Raw genomic sequence first — 15,205 nt, 5'->3', positions numbered from 1 at the left:
AAAAGTATTGATAAAATAAATACACCTCTTAAGCAATTTAATTAGAAGCAGTAAGTCCTTTGGTACAGGGCACAACTCAATAATCAGTACATTGTTTACCTTAATGTGATGTTTGCCAAATAATTATTAAATCATTGACATGACCATTTTTGCAGTCCCTGGTATAAAAAAAGAGCTATGGCACTGGTTACCTGTTTTTTGTAGTTGTTTGGTTTTCCTCACAAATAGTTTTTTTGCTTGTAACTCATTATCCAGTTCTCCACAATCTCGCTTCCTTCTTCTAGATGATTTTGACACTATTTCTGATTGATGTGGATTCAGATGCTCATCCTTTGACTGCTTCCTAGAACCCATTTTGTTCAACTGAAAAAAGCAATGTAATAGGAGTCAGAAAACTAAGCATTTGATCTTTTTGAAATCAAGTTTCTCTCCTACTACAAATTCTTATTTAAACCTTTTAAAAATTACATTTATATTCAGTATTTATTCCATCCTGCTACTCAAGGCTGCTTATGTGGCCTTCCAACATACATCATATTCAGGCCATGGCCAACCCATGACAATTTACTTTCAACTTGTGGCAGTCTCTAACGGTATTCCAGAGAAAGTCTCTTATTTGCTACTTATTTCCAAATTGTTCTTGTTCTATACTAGAGGAAAAACTAGTTAACTTTTCATTAAGTCCCCCATCTAATTATGGTGCAGCTTTACATATATTAGAGTAGAGAAAGTAGAAGACATTTGTTTCAGTCTTATTACTCTGTAATTTTTAACAAATGCGATTTTTACTTAAAAGTAAACCCCACTATCTTTAATGGACCACATTTCTATCTAATGTCCAGCTTTACTAGCTTAGTCTTTACATCCACTTGTACTGTTTTTTCTTAAAGACTGAAAAACAAACAATCAATTTAAAGCATAATTCTGCACAATTTTGACAAGTGTATAATTTTGACAATCTACTAAAATGTAAACAGGCAGCATCTAATTATCCTAGCCCAGATTTTCAGATGTATACAAGTAAGGAGATATGGCTTCTCTTCAGTCTTATAATTGCCATCTTTCTCCTATTAAATAACTGGATTGTCCCATCTTTATCCTGTGTCTCAATTCAGTTCAGAAAATAGATGAGCCTTCCTCAACCCAGTGAACTCTGGAAGCAAGGCTACAAACCTACCAGACAGCCAATAAAATGAATACAGGGTTTTGTGTTCAAGATTATAAAAGTTGTACAGACAACTGGAGAGGACCAGATTAGAAAAAAAGCTATAACAATGTATTCAAAACAGGAGCATACTGATATATGCAATTTAGGTTTCTTACAGAAATGTTTCTAACCACATCTTAAGGTTTGTCAGTAATCACCAGCTCAGTGATTTTTGTATTTCCTTTTCATGTCAGATTCAGCAACATAACAAAGTTCTGCCTGAATTTTAAAAAGTTCAGAAAACAATCACAAGCCGAACTAATACATCACATTAGCTCCTCCTCTACCATGTACCATTTTCTTAAGGGAAAAAGATTTCTGGTTATAATAGTTTGTTTTTAGCACGGAATATTTACACATCCTCCTTTATGCTAGTGTATCTCTTCGTACAGGCGAGAATCTATATGAAGACTCCCATGCAGCTAAAGAATTAGCGTTTGAATTGATAGATATCCTTTCTGCCTGGGTTTAGGACAAGTTCTCTACATCTAACCTGCCCTGAGTTTTGGGACGCTAAAATGCAGTTTTAGGATCCTCGTGCAGAGAAGACGCTTTCTCCCCCCCGCCCCTCCCCTCCAAAAACCCCCACACACATTTCCACACACAAATAAAAGGCATGTTTTTCCATCAGCATCGAGCAAGGAGCAGAGTCCGTTTGGAACACTTTCTCTTTCTTACATAAGACTTTATTTATAGGCACCCGAAACTTCCCCCTTCGAATATATTCAAGGGCTGACTACTCGGAAAAGCAAAGCCCATTCAGAAATGGAAAGCGGACTAGGAAGCCGGCCGCCAGCATTAGCAGGACGCCCAGCTGCAAGGCAAAAGCTACACGTGTCCAAAGCAAAGAAAGCCTCTCTCCAAGGCACGAGACTCTGGGACAGGCTGGGGAATTAGAAAGAAAACAGCAGCTGCATGGTCAGGAACATTGGGGGGGGGGAGAGAGAGACCCCTCCTCACCTGGAGTTTCGCGACCTAGCTTGCACGTTTCCCAGTAGCGATGCAGAGGCTCGCCGGGATACGCAAACTCCACACAGGCACTTGCGTCCCGAAATCTCTCTCCTCGGCAGTTTCATAATCTGGAGAAGAGGAGGAGGAGGAGCGAGCGTGCGAGCGAGTTAGCGAAAACGAAAACAGTGAAGCGGTTTACGCGGGAAACCCGTTTGGGTTCCGGCCAGGCCTAGAAACGGAGCGATGGGCCTCGTTCACCAAGGTTCCCATTCGCCGATAGGGGGCGCCGCAAGGAACGGGTCCAAGAAAGGCGAAGGGGAAAAAATTATGGAGATTCTCAGTCGTTCTGGTCATGGGTGTCCCAAAGCTGCTTTTTTTCAAGAGGCAACTGGACTTTCTTTGTTTTTGCTGGAAGAAGCTTCTTGGATGATGAGCGAATGTCTTCCAGGAAAAACGTATGTCCAGTTGCCTCTTGAAAAAGCAGGGAGGGGAAATGCCAGGAGACATGCCTTGAACTCTCCACAGAGGGTGGGAAGAGGGGGTGCCTTGGAGTGGAGTTCAAACCACAGACCAAACAATTGAAAGAGAAGAAAAAGAGGTCCTTTCAATCTTTCTCATGGAAAGAAAAAAAACAATTTGCCCATTCCCTAAGTCAGTTAGGGATACAGACGTATTGCAGCAATTCTCTCACCCTTAGGTTGCAGGGAGGGGGCGCCTCTGATGACGTACTTAACCACCGGTGGTTAATTTAACTGTGATTTAAATGACACCCTAACCGAACTACCCACACAAACTTACTTTACAAGGTTGCTAGGTTAAAAATGTGGTTGGCTAGTCTGTGGCAGTTTAGAAGCCTTAGTAAAAGGCATTGTAGAAAATGCAATCATGGAAAGGAAAGGATTTTCCTAAGGAGAAAACCAGTTTTTTATATAATGTAGTTCTGAGATAGTTGTAGACTTATCTTAGAACCTACCGTAGTAAATAAAATAGAAATCCAGCAATTATGTGAGTTGAGACAAGTGTGAATTTTTAGGCGAGTTTTATCCTGTAAAAGGATCTACATACAGCGAAGAACAAAGGAAAGAAGAAAAGCCAATGTTGGCAAGAAGGTGAGAAAACATTTGCATTGCAATCTACAATGTAAGCAAGGAGGTGAGAAAACACTTGCATTACAATCTACTTTAGTATTACAGAAGATGTTATATGCTGTACAAAATGTCCAAACATAATTTTTGATATAGTCCAGTAAGAACTACATGTTTTTTTCTTGACTGCAAAGATACATTTTCCCATTTACTACACAATTGAGTTTTTATAACCTCCCGCATCAGAGCTGTGCTATGAGAATCTTCATTTCCGTCCAATTTCTTTTAGAAAAGAAAAACTCCCTTACCTAAAACAATATATTTTAAAGAAAGACAAAAAGAATTCCAAAATAGGACCTAAAGCCAGTAAGAATGGAACTGATTTTAATGGTACAGGACCAAAATTAATTTATTGTTTCTCCAAATATTTATATATTTTAATAATTTTTTAAAAAATGCCTTCAGTTTCTTGCTAAATATACTATGTGTAAATACTATAGCCTTTAAATTGTAGAAAAAAAACTTTAAAGAACAAATGCTACTATTATAATTGCATTTAAGAGTATGGATTCAATTTACCAGAAAATAGTTTACCTATGTGCTAGAAAATATATCCCAAATCTGAGATCACAGTTTAGGATGTATAAGATCTAATTTCCAGTACCTCAATTATTTTTACCAATAGGATAATATGGGTAGCTACTCACTTATTTAGCAATAGCACTTAGACTTATATACCGCTTCATAGTCCTTTACAGCCCGCAGTTTACAGCGTCAGCACATTGTCCCCCAACAGTCTGGGTCCTCATTTTACCAATCTCAGAAGGATAGAAGGCTGAGTCAACCTTAGTTAAAATAATTTGTGATTTGTGTGAATGCAGACAATTGGGTTACTTTAACAAATAATTATTCAGTTAATCATGAATTAGTATGTTGTGCAAATTCATTTACACATCCTACTAAAGCTATAGCATGGGTTATTTGGTTTTGGTTTAATATGTTGAATGAACCCAGTCAGTGTGATTGGTAAACTATGGCTGATAGACTAATCCTATGGGTTTAGACAAACCATGGTTAATAAATGCATATTAATGCATATAACTTTTAGGCTCAAAAAATTTAGAACCAGAGTACAAGGGAAAGATGAAATGCAAAAAAAATTGAGAAGGCATTTGTTAGGGATGTTATAAAATATATTCTTACAACAGATGACTAGACTTATTTGCCAACAGATACACCACAATGTTTCAACCAAGTTAAGAAGAAATTTGTCTTTTTTTACATTTGTTGTATTGTACAGTCTAAAGAGAATAGACTATATCCATGGGTCCTTTCTTAAGGCCTTGAATGCTTGCAGATAATTAAAATAAATTCAGCACCCACTTCTAAAAAATTAATATACAGATATGATCAAGAACAAGAAAGGAATTTGAAAACTGTATAAATAGCTCACCTTATTTGCATCTATTGTCTTCAATTTGTTAGATATCAGTGATACATAAATTACATACAACTAATCTAGGAATATTAATGGGTGGAAAATATGAACTTATCTCTATATAAAGAAGCAGGTTCCTAGATATTTTAGCTGCAGGTGGGGGAAATAAAAACTTGACAGGATGTTAACAATGTCCCTAGCTCAGTGGTATAACCTGTTTGGTTTCCAGTTCAATCTTTGGCAAGTTATTAAAAGAAGGAGGGGGCTGGGGGGTGAAACCTCTGCCAAGGACTCTACAAATCGTTACAGTTGAACAATTGTAGATCAGATGGAGCTTTTCCTATGTGTCTTTAACAGTTAAAAAAATGGTCTGAGAAATAATGTTTGTACTGATCGGAGATAACTCTTCATTTTGCATATTTTTAATTGAGACCAAGGAAGAAAACTTTGTTTTATGTATATTCTGTCTACTTTTTCTTCTGTTCCAAGTTGGAGAGAGAAAAAATGCAGGTTTAATCTTACATTATATCATTTTAATCAAATGTCTTTCTTTAAAAGTGGTGTGCAATTCCTTAAAATTCTATATAAAAGGTAAGCAAGTAAAGCAGGGTATAAGAGTTCTATTCAGCCACATTTTTGTATAATTCTTTTTATAGCATGCTAAAAGGTTATAGAGTTGGAAAAGACACTGTTTTTCCTCAAGAAATAAAAGTTTGTTTGTAATTGCTTCAAATGAGTTTCATAAAGGAAAGTTTGTTCCTGCCAATTTGGGGATCAGCAGTGACACTCTACACCAGAACTACACTTTTAAGTAATCAAGAACAATTAAAAAGCAGCTTCTGGATTTTGGAGAAATCTATTTTCTGAACAGTGAGATGAATTCTGTAATTTCTTTCTTTCTTTTTTAAAAAAGAAGTAACTACTGTACCTTGAGTTCTGTAATGAAGTATCATGGGAGGTTCAAATGCTCTTTTGTCTTTGCTTCAGTCCAATAACACACTTGTGTCCAATAATACTTTGGCATAAAATCTCATCTGTTTATCATACTTAAAATCCTGGAGATGATGGCATATATTATAATAAAGGAAGACCATGTTACTGTGAATTTGTTGGAGCTTGTGATGGTGCTCTTCATGTAAATATAGGGGCAAAGTAGATGTTTGTTCTGGTTGTAAGGTTTGCTTTGGGTATTACGATCATTTTTTCCATTTCTGGTTGCTTGTGAGAATTGGTTTCATGTTGGATATAAATCGGCTTCTGTCTGTCTCTGACTATAGGCCTGCCACCCAATGCCTGAGAAAATAAACTGTCATTGTCTAGTATGAGTTGTAGCTTATTAATAATGCATCTGAGTGGCTTGGGCTGTGAGATGTAGGAGACAACCAGTGATATTCTATTATTTTGTTTTTGTGGTTACTTAATAGGCCCTCCCTAGTTCTATTGATCTGGCTCTATTGATTTGTCTGTTGGTCTCGCTGTAAGGAAAGGTCAACTTCTGAATGCTGGTTTAAGACCATCAAAGCATCTCTGTGAAGTGGGTCAGAATAAATGTGGTTGTAGCATACAGCTTGTATATAAATGGTAGAATTGATTGTGTTCAATATTCTAGGTGGAAGAGGTATGTGTTCATGATCTGTAGATTCCCTGTATGACATAGTGTTTATGAGTTGATTAAATCCATATACAGTATAAATCTACCATGACATCAAGGAAGTAGACTTTTTTTATAGATCGGTTGGGACTAAGATCGATGGTAGTGTGGAAACAGAGGTGTGATGGAATTTGATGTAAGACTTTTTTACATTGCAGATAATGGTTCATCGACAAATGCGCGATAGACATATGCGTGCCGACAAAACCGCGACGGACAAATGAGCGCCGTCAAAATCGCTAATTGATTTTTGACAAATGCACGCCAACAAAATCACGTCATCAACAAACTATAGACAGCCCAGTGAGTGTGCTGGGCCTTTAACATAGTGGGACGTGTATACGTACGTTATACGCTAACCCTAACTTTTTTCGATTTTATTGTGCTTGTCATCGCGCTTTTGTCGGCGCGATTTTGACATCGCGAATTTGTGGACGCGATTTTGATGTCGCATTTTAATCGGCGCTATTTTGTCGGTGCGCATATGTCTATCGCGCAATTGTTGGGTCACGGCAGATAATATCAATGAATTTCAAGGAAAAGAGGTTTCAGGGGATAAGCATATAGGAGATATTCTAAGTCAGTTATTAAAAAGTTGGCATATTGTGTGACCACAGCCATGTTACTGATTTGCAGATCAATATTGCCAAAGATAAAATACTTACGTTATAAAGATACATCGTCTGGTATCAAACTGTGTTGCATTGATATCAGAGATGTTCCCAAAATTGTTCACAAAAACAGAACAATTGGTTGTTAACTTCAGTTCAAAAATCAAGCCCTGAAGTGTATTATTACTGTAAGCTACAACCCATACCAAATAAACATTGCTTTTTTAGGCATTGGGTGGCAGTCTCATGCTTGCACTCAACTGGAAGCAGATTTTCACAAGCAATCAAAAACAATAGAAGATGATGTTAACATGGAAGTAGAGTCTGGAACCAGCCCAAATATCTATGTTGCCCCCACATTCACAACAGCAGCAGCAGCACCATCACAGGTTCCAACAACTTCACACACAAGATTGGATGCACTTTCACATGTACTTCCTCTAGTGTAATACATACCATTATTTGTGGGGTCCTTGGTACTCTCTGAGCTTGTTGTTTTCTGGAAAACATTTCATTATCAAGCTAGGTAACATCATCAGTACTAGAAGGGAGTTGGGTTTTCTCCTCAGCTAAAAGTAAACAACAACTCCCCTCTAGCACTGATATTATCTATTTTGGTAATGAGTTGTCTGCAAAAAAATAACCAGGCTCAGATAGCACCAAGGACCCCCAGTTCAACTTTGAGTTACAAACAATCTTTTCTATCAGTACATAGTCTGTCATCAATGCCCCAGTGGATTCTAAGTGGGACAAATAGGTCACACTGCGAACAAACCTGAACAAATTCAATGTTTTTAATTCATTATAATTAAAACTTACCCCTTTCAACAAATGTATTAGTCTAAAAAGGTGCTATCAGATGGCTTATGACTTTTGGATATCATACTGTAGACAGTGGGTCCTCAAACTACAGCCCTTGGGTCACATGGGGCCCACCGAAGCCATTAATCTGGCCCATGCAGGACCATGAGGCTGCCCCACCCATATCACTCCGCCCACCTTTTAACCGAGTTCAGGACTTACCTTTGCAAGCCCTGCGAACTGGAACTGAAAGGTAGGGCCAACAATTTTGGCCTGAAGAGACGTTCTAGAGGCAGGGGAGGTGAAAAACAGGGCGCACAGATACCGCAGGAGGCCTAAATCAGGCAAAACCGGCCCATTTTTGGCCAAAAAGAGCAATTTTTCCTGTTTTTGGCCTGCAGAATGCTTCTGGAGGTATGGGGGTGAAAAACGGGGTGCACAGATACCCAGAAGGTCAAAAAATGGGCAAAATGATCTAGTAAAAAGAAAAGGCAACCAAAAAGAGCATCATGGAAATAAAAGGGAATAAAACACCCCCAGGAGCAAAAAAAAAAAAGTAAAGTTTAATTTGTGTGCATTGTTCAATTGGCCAAGTCCATCCAGTCACATGACCTAGCCACGCCCACCCATTCACATGACCATCTAGCCACGCCCACCAACAGTCTGAGGGACCGTGAATTGGCCCCCTTTAAAAAGTTTGATGATCTCTGCTGTAGACTAATACAGTTCCCTATTATTATTTGCACTCTAATACCTTTGAAGAAGGATACCTAATTATAATTATTTAGGTTTGCTTAGCTATGGTTTTGATGCACTGATTCTTTTTGGTAAGACCCACTAAATTTAACAAGATGTTTTGAATAAACTGCTAAGGAAAATAAGCTTATGGAGAATTTTCTAGGATTGAACTTTCTAATAACTTATGGGAACACAAGTATTTTTCTGATACAGTGGCTAAGTTTTACACGCCTTGCTTCCTTTGGTTTAATGTAATGCCCTGCACCTACTCAATGTGTACAAAATATTTTCCTATTGAGTAATTAACAGTGACTATTTCTTACACATAAATGACTCAAACATTTGCATAGGGTGTGAACTTTGGATAGAAACAAGTACTGGCATATTTCCATTGGTGGTAGAACCTTAATGACTAGTAATATATATTGGGATATTGTGTCTATTCCTCAAAGGAATACTGACATTTGCATTACTTCAAAAATTTTAAAATCTCGCAGATACAGAAAAGTTCAAATGGTTAAATGGAAAACCCTGACTTAAATGGAATAACTATTAAACAGTGGTATATATATATAAAGTAAATGTAAATTTAGTCTCAAGGCATCATGCCTTATAACAACTAATAATTTTGAAATGTGAGGATGTTTTTTTTAAACATGAGGAATTTTTAAAAAAATCAGAGACCTAATACTATTTGTTTAACAGTCCTGAATGTAACCTGAAACTATTGCAGCACCTGGTACTGCTTAATTTGAACCTTAATCATCCCCTCCCACATTCCATTTCAAGGCCCAGCATTTCAACCTTCAGTCGGCCTTTTGCCCCAGGCTTCTTTCTCTGTTTTTGTAACATCTTGTGAGATGGAGAAATATCAGGGCACTTCAAAAGCCTTTACATTTTCACTACTTTTAGACTGCCCTTATAAGACTTAATGAGGATCCTGAAACTTTTAAAATAGAATGATAGAAGTGGAGCTATATTTGGCAGAGCAAATGGGTGGACAAAAATACATTGGCCACCATTGAGTTTTTCAGCAGCCAGACTTTGCTCTTGGAAACAAAGTGACAGGCTGATGATTATAGGCAAGGAAGGCACAAAGCAGCAGAAAAGGTAATTTGGCTTTTCCATGTGCAATGCAACAGTTTCAATAAGTGGGATTCTTCATACTTATGACATTACTGTCCATCAGAAGACAGGTTTTTTTGGGGGTGGTGGTGGTAGAGAGGAGTTGACTGAAAACTCTCTGCCTAACTCTAACATATAAACGCTATCTTTAGGGGTATTTGTTTAATGGCTTACTAGATAAATACAACCTATTTGCTTAAATACGTGCAGTAGCTATTTTTAAAATGGGAGTTATCTCCCATATTGCAATAGTTTTTCTCCCTGTGATATCTTCCTGTAATAAATGAGCATGCTTACCAAACAAAGTATCTCATCCTGGGCTCCTGTAATCTACTGAGAGGGGGACGGGTTCTGCGGTTGGAGATACTTGGAACAGACGCCGGGGCGTAAGCACTTTTGCCTAACCCTAGAAGTAGGACTGGAAGGGTTCGATTACTCATTGGCAGCTCCGAGCTTTCCACGTGTGCAGAGGCGCTGCTGCTCCCATGGCGTCCCAGCTCTCAGCCCACAGATTTTTCTTCCTTCCAAAACTGGGTGGATACCGACTCTCTCGCCCCGTTTCCAGGATGGCCAGCTCAGCCACCACCACGGCTGCTGGGCAGGGCCTCGGTTCACCCCCAGAGCGGTAGCGGGCTAATTGGATCAGAAAGTCCCTCCCGCCCCGTTGCGGGCAGGGGGGTGGAGGAAACTACGCGTTTTTCCCGGCTTCCTAAAGCCAGGCCTCCTTTGCCCAGAGCAGATCAGCTCCCGCAACGTCCTCCTGGAAGCCTCTGGGGTTTGCCCAAGTCCGCCCATCGCCCGGGAGGCCAGGCCCCTTTCGCTGGACGTCCAGCAGTTGAAATAGGGGGAGGGGCTAGCTCGGCCCGAAGAAATCGCTCGCCGGAGCCAGCCGAGAGGGAGGCGGATTGATCCAGCCTGAAGGGCTTGCGGAAAGGTGCCTTCCCTACCCGCCTGTTGCACCGAAGGAGCCCCGAGACTTTCCGCTCAGCGGGAATCCTCAGAGCACCCGTCGGAAGAGGTGAGTCTCCTAGTAACCCTGCTCCCCCGGGGCTATAGCGGGGCTCCAGTTAACTGCGGCTCCCTGTGCCTGCTGAGCTGAATCCCCCAAGCCGAAGAGAGTCTTGCGAGCGGAGGGGGTCTTGCACCCCCCTTCCTTCAATGGGAAATGCCTCTTGGACCTGACTTCCCGAGTAGGTAGGAGGGCGCCCATACTCCCCCTGGCTCCTTTTCCGTCGCGCTCGGCTGTTCTGGAAAAAAAGGGGGGTCCTGGAAGTGGGAAGACAGAGGGCGATTGTCCTCGCTCAGCTGCTGTGCCTGGAAGGGAAGAGCGGCCGGAGCTCAGAGGGGGCGGAGAAGAGCCGCGATCAGCGCAGGGGGCTGCTGCTCGCTCTCCTCTGCAGCCCTCGCTGCCTCCCGGCCGTGGCTTTGGGTCTCCCTCCCACGTTGCTCGCGGCGGGCAGGGAGGGAACAGAACAGCTGTCCCGGTTGAAACTGCCACACCTACCGCTGAGTTTCTACCGAAGAAGGCATCGTCTGCGCGTACTGGATTCGTATCCCCGATTTCCCGCTATCGGGGAGTTTTGTTTCGTTGCCGAGCGGGGAGTTTTAATTCTAAAATCGACTCGGAGCCTCGCTCCTTTCATGTTTGATGCGCCCCTTGGATAGGAATCCATATGCTGCGATGCAGCCTAAGGGATCCTGAGTGGAAGAGAGGAAGACGGGAGGTGGGAGAGGGGTCTCCATTGTGAAGGCGAGAGTGGCAGGAGCTACTTCTGCTGAAACCCGAAGCTCCGGGTCCCGCAGGGAGTTGGCACAACTCTTGTTAAAGAGAAGGGGCAGAATTCGTTGTGGGTAACCTTCGCTCTGCCCCAGTCCTGTACTTTTACAGGACCCAGGCAACAGTGTTGGCTGTTTGTAACTTTTTATTTTCCCCATCTTCTGAAAACCAGTGTTAAGCAAGAAACTATAGACTATAGCTGCACAGTAGAGGGGCTAGGAATAGTACCTTCCATCTGGAAACACCTGTAGCTTCAAGCCTAGTAATCCTCCTCTTCCTGCTGTTGTACTTTCAAATACTGCATCCTGCCTTTAATAATACTTTGATATTTGACAGAAATAATCCAAAATCAACTTAGAACATTTGTCATTTGCTTACTCATCATATGCTCAAGGTGAGAGAATTAAATAAGTGTATCTGTTTAAATGGGATATGCCCAAATCAACCTGAGAGCATATTAGTGTATCATAACATGATGGAATTTGAAAGGACAGGGGAACTCTGATCTCCATTATGCCAGAGAGTTCCCACTTGTCTAGAGATGACAGGAGCCACTCGTATACATAAAAAAGATTGATAATGTGGGCAAGATGTTTGGGGGGGAGGGAAAACCAGAAGGATAAAAGTTGAAACTCTTATAGTAATAATTATATTGCTTCAGACCTTCCACTGATGGTTTGTGCTGGAAATAAACTTCTTTTTAGCTGGGAAATAGATCTCTCAAGATCTTGGACAAGCAGAATCCAGGTGTATTGTCAGCTCTTGTGACTTTGTTATTGGGCTTCAAAAATTCTGGACTTGCCTGATCAGAAGGAAAGGGGTTCATATGGCTGCACTCATATTTTTACCTATGCTATCTGGACTTTGTCCTTTCTTGACTTGGAAGAGGTCAGAAGCTCTTCAAGACAAATGTCAGAGGAATTTTGCAAGCTGTACAAACTGAACCAGTCTAACAGCTTTCTGTGCCAACTGAAGTTTCTTTACTTATTCTATTTCTTTGAAGAGTTAGTCGAATAAGAGAAAAAGCCTGGAGTGCTTCAAATACCTTTTTCTGAATTTTGCATGGCTTCAAAAGATGATGTAAGCAGCTGTGAGACTACTAATATTGGAATATCTGTTTTTAGTAATACGTGAAAATGTAAAGCTGCCTGAGGATTTCTTATCTTGTGAATAGAGTTGAAATCTTATTTTTAAAATGATGTCATTTAATTAGATTTTTTTTTCTGAACACTATGCATTACATCTCTTAACATAGACAATAAAAATGACAATGACTGGATTGCATCTATAATGTAAAGAATAAAATTACACTGACTCACCTAACTAGGCATGAGCTGAAGTGAAGCAGAAATGGAATTCTTTTATCGTTGCACAATAAAATACCTGATGTTTTATGGAAGGCTTGTTTGTTCCAGCCTTTGTTCCATGGCTTCTGACAGCTTTGACAACTGAAGAAAATAAATGATTGCTTAACCTCTCACAAATGCTACCTAGGAGGTAGAAATATATGAGATATTCTACAGATTTGTGTGTTTTTGTCATGGGAGCCAAGATTAGGCAGTAATTTCAGTTAAGCACTTTATTTTTTCCCCTTTTACTTGGATACCTTCTCCAGCATTTCAAGCATGGATGTGTGCTATTTTTTCTAGAACAACAGAAACAAGCTTCTTGTGGGCATTTAACCTCACAATTTCCCAAGGGTGGGAGGTGAGCCTAATTTTTCAAGATGACTGAGATGCTATCTGTGTAGTTGGAGGAAAGTTATTTTGTGCGCTTTTAAGTAAAACAAATTTGACAATATAGTTTTCGGGAACAATATTTCTAGGTTTGAGTCAGGATGTATAGAATCACTAACTGTGTGACTTCCAACTGTCTCTAATTTTGGGGACAACTATCCTAGGCTTCATGTTCCATCAGTACCTGAAGGGAGAGATCTTATTGCATAAACGAAACAAGACTGTGTTAAGGTAGAGATGCATATTAAAGGACACTAGCTCTTGGGGTCCTTGAATGCTCTCTGAGCCTCATTGCTTGCTTGCAGACATTTCACTCTCTGACTAGGTAACATCCATGCGAGCGAATGTGGGGTTCACTCCTTGTTTATTATATACAGTAGCTTGCCCTGTCTGTTTGAAATCCATTGTATACAGGTAGTCCTCGACTTATAACCATTCATCTAGCAACTGTTTGAAGTAACAGCACTGAAAGAAGGGACATGACTGGTTCTAACACAACTGTTGCAGCATCCCCACAGTTACATTATCAAAATTTGGGCATTTGGCAATAGGCATGTACAATATTTATAATGGTTGCATCATAATTGGTGGGGTCACATTGCCAATTGCAATTCTCCGGGATTGCTTCAAGCGGGAAGCTGGATACAATACCAGCAACAACAATCACATAATTCACTTAACAACTGCAGTGATTTACTGTAACTGTCTTAGCAATTTAATTTTGGGGCTCAGTTGTGGTCGTAGGTTGAGGACCACCTCTACATTGTATATAGGTCCCATAAATCATGAATATAGAAAGGAGGACTGTAATTGAATTAAAGCAAACTATTAAATTTGTTTTAGCTATTTCCTACTTTTTTTTTAATTAACTGAGATTTGGGCGAGGCTAAACTGCCTTTGTAGATTCTTCAGGACTTAATACAGAGATTAGTTATATTCTCCCGCAACCAAAAATTATTCCTTGTGCACAACAGGTCATCCACTGCTGCTTAATTCTAGAGCATAAGGATAGTTGACGCAAAAAGCTCACAAAGTTGCATGTCACAACTATTCGTGTTGTTATTGAATTCTTAACATACCTATGGGTGAATTTAGTACATTTTTCAGCAAATGATTCAGTTCTTCCATAGATGATATTATTCAGACATTATATCACAGATTATCAATATGTGAGACTTGATTATTTACTATAAGCTTTATCTATAATGATGCTCTTTTTTCTGAGGGTAAAAAGAAACCAAAAATGTAGATCGAGCTAAGGAATCTGTACATAAAATCTTGCAAGCTACAGTATTCTTGTTTCAGAGAAGTTTTCTTATAAACTACCATAACTGCCCTTCCTTAAAACATTCGTTTTAAGAATGTTTTGAGGATTCTATTACATTTCAATGAAGTTTTTATTATTTGAACTACATATAGAAAAAGATCTAAGATTCATATTGGCCAAGAACCCTTCCTGCAGTTGATGATAACTGTGTTACAGAATCTACACGGCAGGGTTTGGAATAACCTATCAAATGAATTTCCAATGTCAACCCATAAACAGTCACGCTTTTGAGAATATAAAAGTTGTCCTTTTCTGCTGAAACCATAATGCTACTGTTTCATGGGTTTTCATTATCTTGGGTCGGAAGAAGAGAGAGGTGAATGTTGGTTTGTCATTTGGACTAACATTTTCCTTGCTTGCACCACACTCTATAAAAGCTGTAGCTGAATCTTCCTAAATAGTTGTTTACTTTATAGCCATTATTGAGCTGTCATGTCAATAGATGCATTTAGGCATAATCTGGGTCACTTGACTTGGAAATCACATGCCTTGGCATTGGATGTTTAAATGTACCGCAACTGTATTAAGAGTAATTTTCTGGATATTTGCATTGCAGTATTGGTATTATGTGTGGCATAATTGGATGTTTAAATGCATGGCTCTGCATTGCAATTTTCTTGACATTTACATTGTTGTATTAGGTATTATCTGTGGCATAATTATGGTAGGTTACAATGAGTTTCTTTCACAAGTTAGCCATCCTTCACATACTTTACAACAAGTTGAGACAATATTTCTGCTATACGGGAATTAAAATT

The 15,205-nt window shown here is 39.7% G+C and overlaps 2 protein-coding genes across 5 annotated transcripts in view; one reads left to right on the top strand and one right to left on the bottom strand.

Moving 5' to 3' along the window:
- Window positions 1-9,993, bottom strand: part of DDB2 (damage specific DNA binding protein 2) — a 42,064-nt gene extending 32,071 nt beyond the window's left edge. The window contains exons 1-2 of one of the 2 annotated variants that reach the window (XM_032227001.1): window positions 9,905-9,993; window positions 192-363 (exon numbers count right to left, since the gene is read on the bottom strand). In XM_032227001.1, coding sequence (XP_032082892.1) covers window positions 192-354 — 163 coding nt within the window. In that variant the 5' untranslated portion in view covers window positions 355-363; window positions 9,905-9,993. Of the gene's footprint in view, window positions 1-191; window positions 364-2,167; window positions 2,365-9,904 lie in introns of those variants that run through there. The other variant, XM_032227009.1, reaches the window with a different exon arrangement.
- A 560-nt stretch (window positions 9,994-10,553) lies between these two features.
- PACSIN3 (protein kinase C and casein kinase substrate in neurons 3) overlaps window positions 10,554-15,205 on the top strand; it is a 36,356-nt gene continuing 31,704 nt past the window's right edge. For all 3 annotated transcript variants that reach the window (XM_032227029.1, XM_032227038.1, XM_032227022.1), the window contains exon 1: window positions 10,554-10,625. The gene's annotated coding sequence lies outside the window, so the exon portion shown is untranslated. The remainder of the gene's footprint in view (window positions 10,626-15,205) is intronic.

Source organism: Thamnophis elegans, chromosome 1 (assembly GCF_009769535.1).
Source record: "Thamnophis elegans isolate rThaEle1 chromosome 1, rThaEle1.pri, whole genome shotgun sequence".
NCBI classification, from domain to species: Eukaryota; Metazoa; Chordata; class Lepidosauria; order Squamata; family Colubridae; genus Thamnophis; species Thamnophis elegans.
The sequence above is the reverse complement of the archived record's forward strand: the minus strand, read 5'-3'. Positions and strand labels throughout refer to the sequence as shown.